Raw genomic sequence first — 15,694 nt, 5'->3', positions numbered from 1 at the left:
AAAAAAAAAAAAGAGATAAAACGAAAAGTATAGATATGTATATATAAGTAATGCAAAGTATCCTCATACATAGTGGAACTTAGATATAAAGCCGCCGAAATCGTTTACCCTACAACATCAGAACCACTGAAAGCGTTTCCAGCACACCTGATACATCTCACAATAGAATAACGTGAGTATCATATCAGTGGCAGTGATGGGCAATCAAAAAGGAAACAAGTAAAGATCGCTAAAAAACTCAGAGGGGGAAGGGAAAAGTAAATCCAGTGCCGCCAAACCCATTTCCCAAACACCGCTACTTGTTCACTCCGCGGCTGCTTTAACGCGTCACGAACAGTAAAGCCGGTAAGGCACACAGGAGAGACGACAAAACCTTGTATACACCAGAAGAACGACCCAACAAAACAATTAATAATAAATCACAGGTAGAAGTCAAAACAAAAATTAAAACGAGACACATTTTAGTTCATGCTGCTGAAGTAATCTTGGGATCCGTTGGGATCAGCCTTCATTGTCTTGCTTCCAGGTTTCCAGTTAGCGGGGCACACCTCACCGTGTTTTTCCACAAACTGGAAGGCCTTCACAAGTCGAAGTGTTTCGTCAACATTACGACCAACTGGAAGATCGTTGATGGTAATTTGACGAAGGTTCTGTTGGGGGTCAATGATGAAAAGACCGCGGTATGCAACACCGTCTTCCTCCTTAAGTACACCATAAGCCTTCATGATTGATTTCGTTTTATCAGCGAGGATGGGAATGTTCATCGTCCCCAATCCACCCTTCTTGCGTTCAACATTTGTCCATGCAAGATGTGAGAATTCGCTGTCCATTGAGCATGCAATAACCTCACAATCGACGTCGTTGAACTCCTTCACGCGGTCAGAGAATTGGCAGATTTCAGTAGGGCACACAAACGTGAAGTCGAGAGGATAAAAGAATAGTACCACCCACTTTCCCCTGTAAGAGGCGAGATCAACTTTCTTGAAAGTGCCATTAGGCATCAGCGCCACCTCATTGAAGTGAGGCGCAGGGTGGTTGAGTTTCGCATCACCGCAGGACATGTTTAATTGTATCTTTATTTCTTTTTTCTTTTTCTCCCTTTTTACCTTGATATGGGTATATGCCGAATACTTGAAGTTAGCTGGTGAAAAACTGACTTGCTAGCTATGAGTTGCTTTTTCTGTACCAAAACACAAGAGGAGGAAAGTAGCAGAAGTTCAAGGAGAAATACGGGACACAGAATGAGAGTGTACACATAATGTAACAGCGGATACTTGGCCACATACAGGTAGTGTAATGAAAAGGATGAAATATGGAACCGGACGAGTAATAACAAGGAAACTTTGTTTTCAGGGAAGATGAGACCGAAAAGAGATATGCGGAAGCCATCCCTTCTCGTTTACTTCGTTTGCGCATTACCATTATCATTATCATTGTTATTATCATTTTCGCTTCCGAACATCCACGCCACTACCATCTCCTGCACTTCTTTGCATCTTCCTTTAATGTTTATTTGTTTTTTCTTTGTGTTTTCTCTTTCCCCCCTTCCCCCCTCCCTTGAACCCCCGACAAACAACCACACACGCACTAAAAAAAAAAAAAAGAATGTCACACAATATAATTATAGTATTTAACCCAAATACGCACTTCCCCTTCCGTTTCCTCACTTCATTCCTTTTTTTCCTGTCTTTTCCATGGCTTTTCTTTTGCTATCTTCCTCCTCTTTTACTCCTTTTTAGATGGGATTTACGATAACTCGGTCCGACCAACGCATTCAAAACACTTCCATTGTGGTTGTATCTGATTGTAGGAGGTTCCAACGTTACGCCCTGTGGGGGAATGGCAGACGCGAAAGTCCAAGGGAAGGAGAAGGGGCGGTGAGAACATTCAGCTCAAAAACTAAGAGACGTAAAGTGAATTAAAAACAGACAGGAACTATATGGCGACTGTTAATTGCTTATTTGGGTACCAACCTTTTATTCGGAACAAAGACGCCTTGCTTATTTTCCCTGCTTTACCACCCGCTTTGAGGGATTGCGAGGGGGAAATACCTCTTTGTCTGTTAGTTTGTTTTTTATTTTCCTTTTTTACTGCTGCTGGCACTCCGGCTGATTAGTTTTACCACCACTGGGTGCGGGTTTCTTAGATGATTTACCACCGATGTCGCTTCCGTCATCACTGTCATCATCTTCGTCCCCGTCTTCGTCATCTGATTCAACGCTAAATTTCTTTATGAGTGCCAGTGCCGTTTCCTCAACGGACTTACCTGTATAGTAGAAGGCGGCCTTTGGCACGAGTTCCTCCATCAACACCTGCCCCAATTCAATGTGCAACTCTGCCGTCTCTTCTTCATCATCATCATCGTCATCGTCATCGTCGTCAGTTTTCTTTCCCTTTTCCTTTTCATCCCTTTTTTCATCCTCTTTTCCGTCCCCGTCCTCGTCCTCGTCCTCGTCCTCGCCGCCCAGAGGGTTGGTGAAAAAATTGAAAAACGACGGGCATTTCTCCTCGCGCGTCACCACACGAATCTCCCTCTTGGTCTTGTGTCGTTGTTTCTTTTTCTTAAGGATAACGGTAAGGTTCTTCTCACGCGACTTCCAGTCAACGGGAGTGGCGCTCATGGAATCAATCTCTACTTCACCACTGTCTTCATCAAAGGCCATCCGGTATGTTTTGCTAAGGACCTCGTTGGTAAAGTACTCATTCGGTGAGAAGTGGAAGTTAATACGAACTCCTTTATGTGGATCCCCATCAATGTGCTCTAACTGAATGTCTTGCAGGTGACTTAGCGCTGGGCGATCTCGCTCCGTAATGGTTGAGTCCAACACCTCGGCGTTGCACATGGCTGTGAGCCAAAAGTCAGGAATGCCGCCATCAGGTGCGGCAGCAGCCTTCTCGAGGCGGCCGGGATCTTCCTGAGGAGACACCACACGAACGGACTTCTTTCCGGCTTTATTTTCATCCCGCTTTGCATCACCCGCGTCGGGTTCTTCATCGCTGGAGGAAATTGCACGAACACCAGAAGACGTCGTCTCAGCCGCCAACGATGCCTGGGCAGCAGCTATTTCCTCATCAGTGATGTCGCGCGTTCCACACACGATGGCAGCGCGAATATCGTGGAAATGCTGGGCGTCACGCAGATGCTCCACCTCAAGCCGGCTGAGCTCTTCACGGAACTTCGCCCGTACACTTTTGTATTCATTAAGTAAACCTTTCAGAGCATACACATTACGGCGTTCGTGCACCTTCATATCATTCATCACTTTTAAGAGATCGAATTCTTCTTCGTCTTCGTCATCGTCGTTGTGGAAGTTCACAGGATCAACGTGCTTCGGTGAGAAGTTCTCACGGGGCATAGTTTTGTTGTGTCTGTATCTCAAACGGATTCAAACTTTATTTTTCGCTTTCGTTCCTTCTTCCTCCTTCGCCACTTAACGATACGCGGCGTATCACAACTAGCTTGGTAAAAAATAAAAATAAAAAATGACACAACAAAATGGAGTATATGGAGAAGATAATGAAGGGGCGCCTCCACCTCTCTAACATTGTTGAAAAATTATTAACGCGGTAAAAAAAACATCGGGAAAAATTATATAGTTTCATATTAACGCCGCAACCACCGGATAACCACAAAAACGTGTAACGAGAAAAAAAAACAAAGAAAAGCGTCGCGGTTTCACGGCCACCAAGGACAAACGGTTAGCCACCGTAGGTTGACTCGCGTAGGAGAGCAGTGCCGATGACGAGAAGCACCTAAGAAACGCTAATGGATAAGCAAAGATAACAAAAAAAAAAGAGTAAAAAAAATACTCCACGTCAAAAATCGAAGGTTTTTTAAAAAGCACGCCTTCCACAAAACAGTCTCTTCTCCATTGTCATCTCCCTCCTTTCTCTCCACACCTTCATGTTTCCTCCCTCTTCACGCGTTTAGTGCTACCACTCGCTTCTGGCTCACTGTTCTTGTCTACCTTTCTCTTACCAGCCGTGGGCTCTCCACAGTCTTGAAACGCTGCCTGGATAAGAGGCAATACATCTACGGCCAGGTGCATGATTTTGTTGACTTTGGTCACTTCCAAATGAGCTTTGGATGAAAAATTAGCGTAGATAGCCTCCATACCAAGGTCACACTCTTTGCCTTTACTAATGTGCGTTCCCTGTTCCCAGGAAAGTGTTTGCGCAGTTCTTGCCAACAGAAGCGCTGTCGTTACTCGATCTGCAACTGTTAAACCTGCCAACGCCTCTACGCGACCAAGTGCCGTCAACAGCCGCTTGCAATGCGGTAGGTATAATGAGACTTGCAGACCAAGTTTCAGAATGTACTTCACAAGAAGGTTATCAGCAAAGGTGTCGCGTAACCGCCGCTCGCTATCTTCTAGGTGTAACTCGCGCACAATATCCGCGCGACGCAGTTCCACATCGCCAAGTGATGAATCAAGACACCGCACTTCGGCCAACGGTAGCGGCTGCTGAGCCTCTTCAGCAGCGATCATAAGACAAGCGGCAGCAACATCCGGTTGTCGTTCCACCCGCTGCCCACGTGCCCGCCGCCCACCAACAAAGGCTCGCGCGAGCTCAATACCGCGATCGAGTACTGGCTCTGGTAATACTGCCTTTTTGTGAAGGCCTCGCATACAATTCAGCATGGTTGGATGTAACACAACCTTCGAAGAGGTCGACGACATGTGAGGGTCCGCTGCTGAAAGAGAACCCGCAGCGGAAGTAGCGGCTGTGGGATTTGCATTTCGCTCACGATGGTGATCAACGTCCTCATACGTGGCATTCTCATTGTACCGTGTAAAAACGTTCTCTTCGAGTCCCATTGCCACAACTAGTGCACACGCCGTGCAAGCTACTTCGCCCATGACATCATCTGTCTGCAAACTATCCACTGCACTGCAATGAGGACAGTTCCGCCCAACAAAATCTGTGGTAGTCGACATGACTTAACCAGCTTCCTTCACCGCCTGTGCGGTGCGGTGCGGTGCGGTCAGCGTCGTGCGCGCGTGCCTCTGAGCAGCAACGTATTACAAGAAGAGGTATATATCGACTAATTCCTTGATACAAAACCAAAATTAAAAAAAAAAATAACAATGGTACAAATGATCAACAATGGATGCACGAAGTTAGGCACGACATCCCCTAATTGGTAAAAAAAAATATGGAAGAGGTCCAAACACAAATGTTGCTTTGAAACCCCTGCTCAGGCATTGGAAATACGGCCAATAACGCCTCCGATCCAATAATAATTTACCGAAACCACGTTCGATCACAGACAACCACCCGAAGTGAAGAACTACACGATCCGAATACACGACAATGACGAGAGTCAAGTAGCCCTGATTTTACACAGAGCGCACAGCAGGATTGCATCCATGCGTTACTGTGGCTATTAAGAAGTTAACTTTCCTTTCGAGAGACACGACGAATCATAGCAAAGAAGGTGGATTGCCACTTCCCCATCAGGAGGGAAGGACACCAGGCTGAGGTTATCTCACAATCCCATAACTAGTCGACGGTTGAGAAAAACACGTCCGATCCGCTCTTCGTTGAGAAGCGCAAGGCGGGCACCTCCTTCCTCTTCTTGCATTACGTGGAAGCTGCTAAGCGAGAGAATCACACTACTCATTTCCAAGCTATCCTTGGGAAGATACTCCGTGTGACACACCACCTCCTCACACACATCGCTAACGGCTAAATTCATTTGATGCTCTCCGACCCATAAAGACGAAGTCGCCACATCCAGTGGTTCACCTACGGTTGCCGAAAAGGGGTGTAGCTCCTCTCCTTTGGCGTTCCACATTTCAGTCGATGTGAGCAGCGTGCTCACTTCCTTTGCATGACCCTCATCGGCGCTCCTTAGAGATATTTCACCAATTTGCTGTTCTTCCTGTCCAGTTTCGGGAATACTGTCGTTTATTGGGCTCACTTTACCTTCTGTCGGCTTTGCATGGAGGTTGACTACGCCACCAAATGGGCGCCGCCGCTGTGGTCGAGGTTTAACTGCTTTGGACAATGCCTCTAACTTGATAATTTTCTCTGAGAACTCTTCTTTCTTCTCATCTGGTATCCTCGTGGTCAAATAATTTTCAGTGGCAACACCAGTCTTACAGTCATTTCGACTCACCTTCCATGAGCCACCCGCATCGTCAGGCACCTCATCCCATCCCCACTCCCACTCCGACCCCACCGGTTGCTGTGTTTGTGTTGAAGAATGGGGATTTGCAGTCAGTTCGGTGGGGCTTTGGTGCGGCATCTCCCCTCCCTGCTCCTGCTCCTTCTGTTTCGCCACTGACAATGGAGGAGGTGCCACTGTGGATATTATCTGCTGCTGAAACCGCGAAATGGCACCAAACAGGGACTCTGATGAGTCAAACAGCGCACTGTAACCTCTACCGTCCACGGACTCCTCAGTTGGTTCGGTCCTCACGAGCGACGTGAGGGCCTCCACAGGATCTTGCACAAAGGCTGTTGTTCTCTCTCTCGGTAAAATTTCCGGTTTCGTTGTCGGTAGCGCTTCCGCCTCAGTAATCGACGATGTGGGACACCGTTCCTGTTCCATGGGTTCGGAAACCTCCTCATGCACCATCACCATTTGGAGTCGGCGCTCTTGCCACCGCGTAAACGCACTTGTACCTGTTCGCTTACCCTCCGATGGTTTCTTATTCTGCGTGCGTGCTGCACTCACCTCTTCATCTTCCCGCTGCTTCATCTCAAGGGCCCACTGCTCTTCCTCCTGGCGCCAAGCTTCTTCCTCGAGTCGCTCTTCGCACCGCCGCACGACCGCTACCTCCTCCTTTGCAAAGTGCTCGTAAATGGCGTCGCGAGTATTCTCCTCATCTTCTAACATAGCCAAACGGCACCGACTTTCACCCTCAAATAGGGATCTTTGCTCTTTTTCCCAACAGAAGTAAATATCCCGACCTACAGAATGCACCGCCTCAATAGCCGTCCGCGCCTCACGCTCTTGAAGGAGAAGAAGTCCTACGCGCCTCTCCATTTCCCTTAAGGCCTTCTCCTGGAGGTGGTAAACACCCTCATTGTAGTACTCACGCATGAGCATGTGAAGGGAAATAGCGAAATCGAGAACGAAATCCTTGCATTCAGTCACATACTCAACGAAGCGGCGGCGTCGCTGCTCCTCACGTAGTGCCAAATACAAAATCGCCAGTGAATCATGAACCCCATTGCCATTGATTAGTTCCGCGTAGCTATCAAGAAGCTGACCCTTCAGTTTCCGCCTCACATACGCCTCCTCCTTTACCAGTAGGGCGAATTCGGCTCTTTCTGCATCACCCCCCACCTTCAAAACACCATCTGAGTCGTTATTGCGCCTCAGTTCCACAGGAAACTTATCGCTTTCATTGGCGGACGCCTCGCCAACAACGATGCCCATCACAGTGGGGTCAATGGTACGACGTTGCAGGGACTTCGACATACGAACTTTCACGTCGCGCATCTGCAAATGCACATCACTCTCCTCGTAGCCTCCGTCCCCAAAGGCTTCATCAGAAGAAGGAACAAGGCAACTGGAGAGCACACGTGCAATGAGACGCCTGTCTTCTTTCCTCAGGCCTTTCCATTTCTCAGCCGCCATCTGTTTGACGCACTTGGTCAACTTATCGTTCAAGTCCACAATAACCTCACCCTTATAATACCCTTCTCCTTGCTCATGTGGAATCGATGGAGAAGCGACAACTCTCCCAACTGCTTCAGTCGTCTCTCCAGCAAGCAACACAAGTTCATCAAGGAATATCATCACCAGTGTGTGTGCATAAAGAGGTGCCACGCTTTCTAAAGAAGATACAACTCCATCTAGGTTGGCGACTGCACTACTTATGAATTCCTGGAGACGCGAACTATTGTTCAACCAAGAGGCATCGAACCGGTGGAGCGATTTCTCCAGGTCACGCACTGCCTGGCGCCGAACACTCCGACGGATAAGCTCTGCAACAACCACAAACCTACCCATATCACTTGAGAGCACCTGAAGAGATATGAAGTACATCTCCTGTAAAGTGAAAGTGAACATACTCTGTTCCCTCTCTACGCCGCCAGGCTGAGCGCTGTCCCGCACATTTTCTGTGTCGTCAACGTGTCCGAGCAATGACTTGCAGGAGTCACAGAAAACGCCGAAAAGCATCGCCAGACAGCGCACTTCACCGCTTCCTTCCATGTACAAATGCAGTAACTTCTTCACTTCACGAGTAACATTGAAAAAAACGCACGTAACATTGTCACATCCCTCCACTGGCGGAACGGGGTCTACGGATAATTCTGACATGATGAAGGATGGTATGGTTGAGCCCAGTGCAATTTCCACGATTTCCTCCGATTCGCCGAGCGCCATCACCAGCCGAGGCAAACTTACCATAAAAACGGATCGAAGATACTCAAGTAGCAACGATACCTGAACCGCACGAGTTGGATGCTTCTTGTTACTGAAGGAACCAAGGGATTTGTGCAGTTGGTTAAGGAGACGTGAGCTGAACGCTGCCGCGACATCGCCCTCCAGCACACGTTTCCATACGCTGAATCCAATCTTTTCGTGAGAGACATAATCGTAAGATATACCGAATTCAGCAAGCAGTAACTGCGGCAAAACAGATGTCGTGGGAGACACAAAAAGATGGTAAAGTACTCTGTTAAAACTGCGGCGCGCGACGGCGTCGCATGGGGGCACCCCAGAGGACGGTGCACAACCAGCTTGTACAGCGAATCCACCCACAGTGCAAAGTGCTACAAGAGGAACCTTACCTGAAATCAGTGCCCCGAAGACTTCGGTGGATTGTCTCGCGTCGTCCCCACAGAGCCATTGCAGCAACATCACAGAATGGGTAATAATGTTACATCTCTCCCTTCTATCTTCCATATTGTCACATGGAGAGGCCATAAGCGCACCCACCATGTGATAGAAGAGATACACCACGGGAAGGGCTCCGCATGTGCCCCCCAGAGGCCAATCACGAAGAAGTTCAAAATTCCACGAACTGAGCACCTCTGACATTGAGTGAAGGACATCTGGCGCCGCGGGTAGGGAATTCTCATCATTTTTAACCGTATCTACAGGCGGTAAGCGTGACTGCATCACTAAGGCAGTCAATTGGCATATCGTCTCCCGGTCAACCGCGGCAGCCAACTGCACATGCTCCTCGCACTGTGTGCATACTTCCAGTAGCAGCTGAAACAAAAGGACGGCCGGGTCGACGGCTTGCACATCGCCCGCCCATGAGGCAAGTGCAGTGACTCGATTCAAGCTCACGCCGCCTCGGAAGAGGGCAGCCACAGCACTTCTGTATTTGTCACAATCTTGAGAGTGTTGTAGGTGCCGCAGTATCACATCGCACCGTTTCAGAATAAGGCAACTTTCGCCGCTTTCGCTATCGTTATTGCAGGAAGCAGTGCAAGCATGTGAGTCAAATCCCGCCGTATTCTCTTGTTTCTCCCAGCCTTCAATAAACGGACGTAGAGTATCTTCAAATAGGGAGTCACTATCTTCTTCCAGTTCATTTTCACACCCGTTACCGTAAAAGCGGTAGTTCGCCCAAGCGAACAGCATAGGTGCAACCCGTCGCCACATACCGCTTCCCTGAAGCAGCAATCGCACGGTGCGCTGTTCATTCACCCCGACGAGCAGCATCTGTGTCTTCCCGCCCCCATTAGTTGCCTCCTCAAAACACCTCGACGACGGTGGTAACTGCGGTTCTGCATACACAGCCTCAAGAATACTTAACACCAGGATGTGGAGCCTGGTGTTCTGAGGGGAATTGATCCAATCTAGCTCCTGTAAAACCAACAACAAGAAGTGGCACACAGTATCACCAAGCGCAATCATCTCTCCATCTGTCGAAGGTAGCAATCCATCACGTGCAACACCATCATGCGCGTGGACGGCAGTTTCTGGGTGCTTCACTAGCGCCACACTCCTCCACGCCTCGTTAAAAATGTGTGCCACCATGAGAGGTCCAGAGGAACTCGCCACACTACGGGCTACGTACGCGGCTAGGTCCGCGCAGTCATCGCTGGTCGCTCCTCGGTTGTACATCGCTCCGTGTCCTTCCTCCGCGATCGCTGGGCGCGTGTAGAACAATTTTGACAGTTCCAGTGATGACAGTAAAGATGGCCGCTGTTCCTCACATGTTTTTTCTTCGACAAAACGTGTGTCAAGCACATAAGTGAGTTGTGTTTTTTTTAGCAATGTATTCACACTGACAAAACACCGCAAGTTGGTCCGGCTCACGGGGGCGGCGACGGTTGGGACAACGGACGTTGGCAAGGCATGATACCACGAAACGGTGTCATCACAAACAGCCGCACAGTCCGACAGATTCACCCGATCCATCATACACCACACATTCATTCCCTCGTCGTTGCCTTCAGCATGAAACAACACGGCGGAAGTGGCAGCTTGTCCAATAGGTAGAGGGATGGTACCTAACCAACAAACCGTACGGGGTAGTGGAAAGCGACCGTGTCGGTTGCGTTCCCACGCCGTACAAACAGCGACATGGAGACCCTGCCGTAGATTTCTGCTCTTATGTAACCCATCGTCAACAAAGTCTACCACAAAGCTAAGCACGGTTGCTAAACCGGACTTCCGCATCCAGGTGGAGGAGCTGGCGCTTTTCCTCCACTGAGCACGAAGCCCTTCACGACCTTGAAAGTTGGCTCCTCCGCATGTACCTTCATTATCGTGCAGGGCTTCGTTCGGTCTACCAATCATGACCATCTGCACCGTGTGAGTGCCTTCGGCAAGGCTCCACAGCATCTCCTCCGTATTATCCCTCTCTTCGTAGAGGGGCGGGCCCACCCCATGCGCATCGTCTCCCTTCACAAAACCAACCCGGTAGGACTGCCCCGACGGGTCATAACTACCGCAAACTAACGTGAGTTTGGTTGACGGCTTATGCGGCACCAAAGCAAATACGAGGCCACAATACCCCGCACGCGCTCCACCCTCGTTCGGAAGGTAACACCAAACACACTTACTCGGATCCATGTGGGCGGCGGTGGCGTTACTTCCCTTCCGATCACAACCAACACCACACAAGTCTTCCCTCCCTGTCAACTCCTCCAGGCGCCTCTGGAATGGGACATTGCGGTCAACGTGGAGGTGGAGCAGTTTCCACGCCGCTGGACGGTCGGCAGATGTTGAAATCTCGCACCGTACCACCGCTACCACAAAAGTATGCGTAACGGCAACCGAGGAGTCACCGGACGCTTTTGAACTGCCGCGCCACCGACTGATTGTCTTTCCTAGCAGGCCCTGCTCCGTTCGCGAGTACTGAGAGATGTCCCTTTCGTCCCTGCTAGATGCCACCACTAAAAGATCAACAACAGCACTCTGCATTGACACACTGGATGGTGAAGGCTGTGAGACCACTGTTACGATATGAAGCACAGGACTTTTGTTACCTTCAGCTCCATAAAGAACATGGCGTATGGGCTCCACGTCATAAAGAGGTCGAACGACGCCGCACCGCCGTTCCCAAGTATTCTTCTCCGTAAACACAAAGTGGTCAAGTGCGTCTTCCCTTTCCTTTCCACCGGTACGGCTCTGCTCCCCGGTCGGAATGTGAAATAGAAAATGCCGCGTTGACAGGAAAATCACGCCTCCTGTACCGTGGACAACGCCATCAGGGATGGAGCCAACAATTTCAACCACTGTGCAGCAAACTACCTCTTCCACCTCCCCTTTGCTTGGTTGGGAGGTTGCACCTCTAATGTGAACTATTTTAAGCGCATGTAGTCCATGTTCCACGAAACCCTCAGCTCCTTCGGTGAGGGCAACCGAGGGAGAAAGAAGAAAAATGAGGGTCGTTTCCTTGATACGAGGATCCGTATAGGACCAAGTCATGCAGACATCACGAAAGCTCCCACTAGGCGTATTCGCTATAGTAAAGTCATCGTTGTACCACCGATGATACAAGAAAGTCATGAAAGGTGCGTTAAAGTCAAGAACCGCGGATGCGGCCGCTTCCCCTCCCGTCCGTGCAGCTTCGTACGCTACCACCTACTTGTGTGTAGGATCCCTTATTAGCTTTCCCGTACACTACACGTGATGCACTGTTGATGTTGAAGCAGGCGAAGAAGATGTGGAGCAAAGGAAAGATGTAGAGAGGTGTTGCCGGTACATTGCACACTGGCTGTCGTTTCACACGTGGTAAAACAGAAGCAAACTCAAATGCACAAATCAGAAGATAATTATTTAAGATATAAAAAAAAGAAAAAGAAGAAACAACGTAACGGGGTAGAATTCTCTCGCCCTTCCCTCCACTCTCTCGCCCCAGGATACTCCGACCACCCAGCGGACTTCACCGAATACACAAAATGTCAAAGGTCCTAACGTGATGCAAAGCGAGCGGAAACGACAGACCAGGAGTATACTCTGCCCGATTTAGTCAAACAGGCCAAAACCCATATCATCATCCTCTTCCTCCTCCACTTCTTGCTTCTTTGCAGGGGCGGCCGCGCCACCAGCTGCTGCACCGCCCGCCGCGGGAGCCGCTGCACCTCCAGCTGCAGGAGCGGCTGCCACCGACACAGCGCTCATCTTAGCGACACCCTCCGCAATGAGTGTGTTGACGCTACGGCCATCGATGGCTTCCATAACGAACGCGAGCGAGTCCTCTTCGACTTTGACGCCACTGGCTTTGCAAATGGCCTTCACGTCGTCGGCAGTCGGTGCAGGTTTGGCAAGCGACGCCAAAGCGTACGCAGCAAGATACTTCATGGACATGGCTGTGGTGTTTTTCTGGAAAAAAGAGAAAAAAAAGAAGACTTCCCGCTGACAAAAGAGAAGATGTAACCCCCACACATCAAAAAAAAAGAAGCAACAAGGGGGAAAAAGGAAAAGAATCGAGAACAAAGCAGCAACAATGTAAGAATGATGGGGAAAGAGCAAGAAAATAGCACTGAGAGGCAGAAGCGGAAACAGTCCAGTCATTTCTTCGGGGAACGGGCACACCCATCGAAAAGCGTGTGACTTGGGTCGGTCACGCCCATAAAAGTGCAAAAGAAAAAAAATGGGCGAGTCAACACGGTAATGTAAAGCTAGTAAGCCCCAAAAACAACAACAACAACAACTAAAAGCAACACAAAAAGAGGTAAATGAAATATTCGTTCCTTTCCCCTAACCCTTCCCCAAAATCAGACACTTCAAGTACCACGCAATTATAAACATTGATAATTTTTTTTTTGAAAAAAGAAAAAGCAAATACACAACCCCTTCACAATATCACGGCTGGAGGTGGAACAAGAAAACACTCGACGAAGCGCAAAGCATCCTCCCTCTCTTGCTGCAGTTGCTGCCGAAATGCCTGCAATGCGGTCCCGCCCTTAGGGGGAGCATTTGACGCTACCTCCTGATGAGTGCACGTACCTACACTGGGTGGCATTTGCGTTAGAGCTTCGGGGCGAACGAGCATCACATCACTAAGCACTCTTGCTAGGAATTTGGTGGTAAGTCCGTTGCCGCACGTGTTCACAGGTCGCAGTAAGAAATTCATCAGAGAGCAGACATATATCCAAACATTCGCGTGAAGGGGAGGTAACTGCTGCTGAACAAACTGAAACGGATTCCCGCTCTTCGATTTTAGCACTGCCAAGGCTTTTTCATACAATTCGTAGGGCACAACGGGCTCCTGCAGCGACTGGAGAAAGTAAATTAAACATGCTGAAATGCACTGTACGTTGTACTCAGATGGGAGTGGTCTACACTGCGTGTTCAGATGCTTCATAATCGCATCGCAGACTTCAGTGGAAGGGTTTTCAGTGAACAGGTTCGGTTGCTGAGCTCCGCGCTCATATATGGCCTCACAAAGATACCACAACTCTTTTGGGATTTGGGGCATGCATCCACCAGATCTCCTCTCGGGCGTGCCCCATAGCGTGTAGGCGGCAGCACACACTTCATTGCGAAGAAGTGAAATGTTGTCAAGGGTATTTCCGAACACACTTGGCCTTACCGTGCAGCGACACTCCACAAAGTGAATATCACCGTTACGCACACACAACACGAGCGTAGAAGTAATTTCTACCTCGCCGCGACCCTCAAAGGGCCTCCAGTTTCTGACCCATTCCGTTGAGTTGCGGTCCAGTTGACACTCTATCATCACCTCCTTTTCCTTACGAGGAGGAATGAAGATGATTAACGGAAACACACGCAGCCACGCACCCTTGCTGGGATCTCCGTCTTGCTGCCGAAACGCCTTGATCACGGCCACACAGTCGCCTTCGTTGGTAATCTTAAGTGGCTGACGGCTCCCACAATCGCCGAATTGGCGAACCCCAAAATTGAGACTTTGTGAATTAACCGATATTTTGGCTTTTCTAATACGGTCCAACCCCTCTCTCTTGACGCTGTCGCGCAGACTTTGTGTGACTGAAATCTTCTTCTCCAACACCTCACGGCTTATGGGAAGGCACAGGCACGCCTGAACCGGTTTGTGGTCGCTGCTCATAACGTCTGTCAATGCTTGAAGTCGTTCCAAACGAATAGAGCTCTGATGGTCCCTCCGTCTCGTCCAGATTGCTATTCGGTCAGTGTAACTCGGTACCCGTTGCTTTTCACTTGTGTCGTAATTATTCGTACCAATGTCATAGCGGTACGTAGGTGGGTACGTGGGGGTCAGCTCGACGAAACCCATCCACGGTGAATGCGTGTTCGCAAGTTCTTTCACAAACTCATCATGTTTCAGCAGAGTCGCATAATCTTTTTTCATTGCCAACTGCAACGACTCCCTGTAAGTCAGATTCACCCGATAGTTAAGGTCACCCGCAACAACAATGACGTCGTTATTGTGGGGCAAAAACTCCGGATACTGAAACTGCAACTCCGATTGCGCGCTGTTACCCCCTCGGGTTTCCAACGAAATGGGTCGTTTCGTGGTGTTGAAGTCCATGCCCATAAATATCTTGCTAACGTCGTTGTTGCGCTTCACCACGTTCTTTTGCCCCGCCGCAAGATGCATATTAATGAAACATAAATTAGAGCGGCAGAGCCCGAGGTGGAGCCCCACTGCACCTTTGTTTCCCATGGTCCCCAGTGCCCCTGTCGCCACCGTTGTGATGGCCATCTTCTGCGCATGCGGCAGCAAAGAGCGGCGAATGAATACGCAGAGTAGTAAGCCAACAAGTTGTTTGGGAGGAAACGCAAAGTAAGGAGATTCGCCGGCTGCTTGCGAGTCAGCGCCAATTACCGCTTGGAGTGCACTCACCCACACTACCGAAGCGTCTGTCTCATCCTTCAGCATAGCCGAGGCGCTCATGTCAACTTCTTGAAGGCTCACCATAATGAGATCCACAGGCTCACCACCTGCACCCGGCATGGTGAGTGCAATAAGCGAAGCTAAATTTTGAGGTGGTTTCTTACTTGCAACATTAAAAGTAACAATGCATGTTCTAAGGTCCTGCTGTTCCGTATAGGAGTCCTCATAGAACTGCAACTCCTGTTGTACCCAAACTTCTTCAGGGAAAAGTATTTCACATGAACTCTGCACCGGTGAAGCAGTCCTCAGGAAGGCAAAAATATCGTCAGAAGAATAGTGTGTTTGCTGAAATGCCGGTGGGAGACCATTCACCATTACAATCGAAGAAAACAAATATTTGGGCTGAATAACTAGTTATTTTCCTTGTTCTTCTTCCCCCGTGCTGTTTAATTTTGGTGCCAATATTTACGACCCTCTACCAGGTGCAA

General features: G+C 49.2%; 6 protein-coding genes across 6 annotated transcripts; all 6 read right to left on the bottom strand.

The window, feature by feature from the left end:
* Positions 1–461: 461 nt before the first annotated feature.
* Positions 462–1,061, bottom strand: TEOVI_000602100 (tryparedoxin peroxidase; the record flags this gene model as incomplete). Its single annotated transcript, XM_067223112.1, has 1 exon — positions 462–1,061. One exon carries the CDS (start codon positions 1,059–1,061, stop codon positions 462–464), a length of 600 nt encoding a protein of 199 aa, XP_067079213.1.
* A 1,026-nt stretch (positions 1,062–2,087) lies between these two features.
* Positions 2,088–3,356, bottom strand: TEOVI_000602000 (nucleosome assembly protein-like protein; the record flags this gene model as incomplete). Its single annotated transcript, XM_067223111.1, has 1 exon — positions 2,088–3,356. The coding sequence occupies one exon, from the start codon at positions 3,354–3,356 to the stop codon at positions 2,088–2,090; it is 1,269 nt and encodes a 422-aa protein (XP_067079212.1).
* Positions 3,357–3,902: 546 nt separating this feature from the next.
* Positions 3,903–4,940, bottom strand: TEOVI_000601900 (general transcription factor IIB; the record flags this gene model as incomplete). Its single annotated transcript, XM_067223110.1, has 1 exon — positions 3,903–4,940. The coding sequence occupies one exon, from the start codon at positions 4,938–4,940 to the stop codon at positions 3,903–3,905; it is 1,038 nt and encodes a 345-aa protein (XP_067079211.1).
* Positions 4,941–5,491: 551 nt separating this feature from the next.
* TEOVI_000601800 (uncharacterized protein) lies at positions 5,492–11,935 on the bottom strand (the record flags this gene model as incomplete). The annotated part of the gene is made up of 1 exon (XM_067223109.1): positions 5,492–11,935. One exon carries the CDS (start codon positions 11,933–11,935, stop codon positions 5,492–5,494), a length of 6,444 nt encoding a protein of 2,147 aa, XP_067079210.1.
* A 459-nt stretch (positions 11,936–12,394) lies between these two features.
* TEOVI_000601700 (60S acidic ribosomal protein, putative) lies at positions 12,395–12,736 on the bottom strand (the record flags this gene model as incomplete). Its single annotated transcript, XM_067223108.1, has 1 exon — positions 12,395–12,736. The coding sequence occupies one exon, from the start codon at positions 12,734–12,736 to the stop codon at positions 12,395–12,397; it is 342 nt and encodes a 113-aa protein (XP_067079209.1).
* A 490-nt stretch (positions 12,737–13,226) lies between these two features.
* TEOVI_000601600 (inositol/phosphatidylinositol phosphatase, putative) lies at positions 13,227–15,581 on the bottom strand (the record flags this gene model as incomplete). Its single annotated transcript, XM_067223107.1, has 1 exon — positions 13,227–15,581. One exon carries the CDS (start codon positions 15,579–15,581, stop codon positions 13,227–13,229), a length of 2,355 nt encoding a protein of 784 aa, XP_067079208.1.
* Positions 15,582–15,694: the final 113 nt, after the last annotated feature.

The sequence above is a fragment of the Trypanosoma equiperdum genome, assembly GCF_001457755.1.
Source record: "Trypanosoma equiperdum strain OVI genome assembly, contig: ctg_1775, whole genome shotgun sequence".
Classification (NCBI taxonomy): Eukaryota; Euglenozoa; class Kinetoplastea; order Trypanosomatida; family Trypanosomatidae; genus Trypanosoma; species Trypanosoma equiperdum.
The sequence above is the reverse complement of the archived record's forward strand: the minus strand, read 5'-3'. Positions and strand labels throughout refer to the sequence as shown.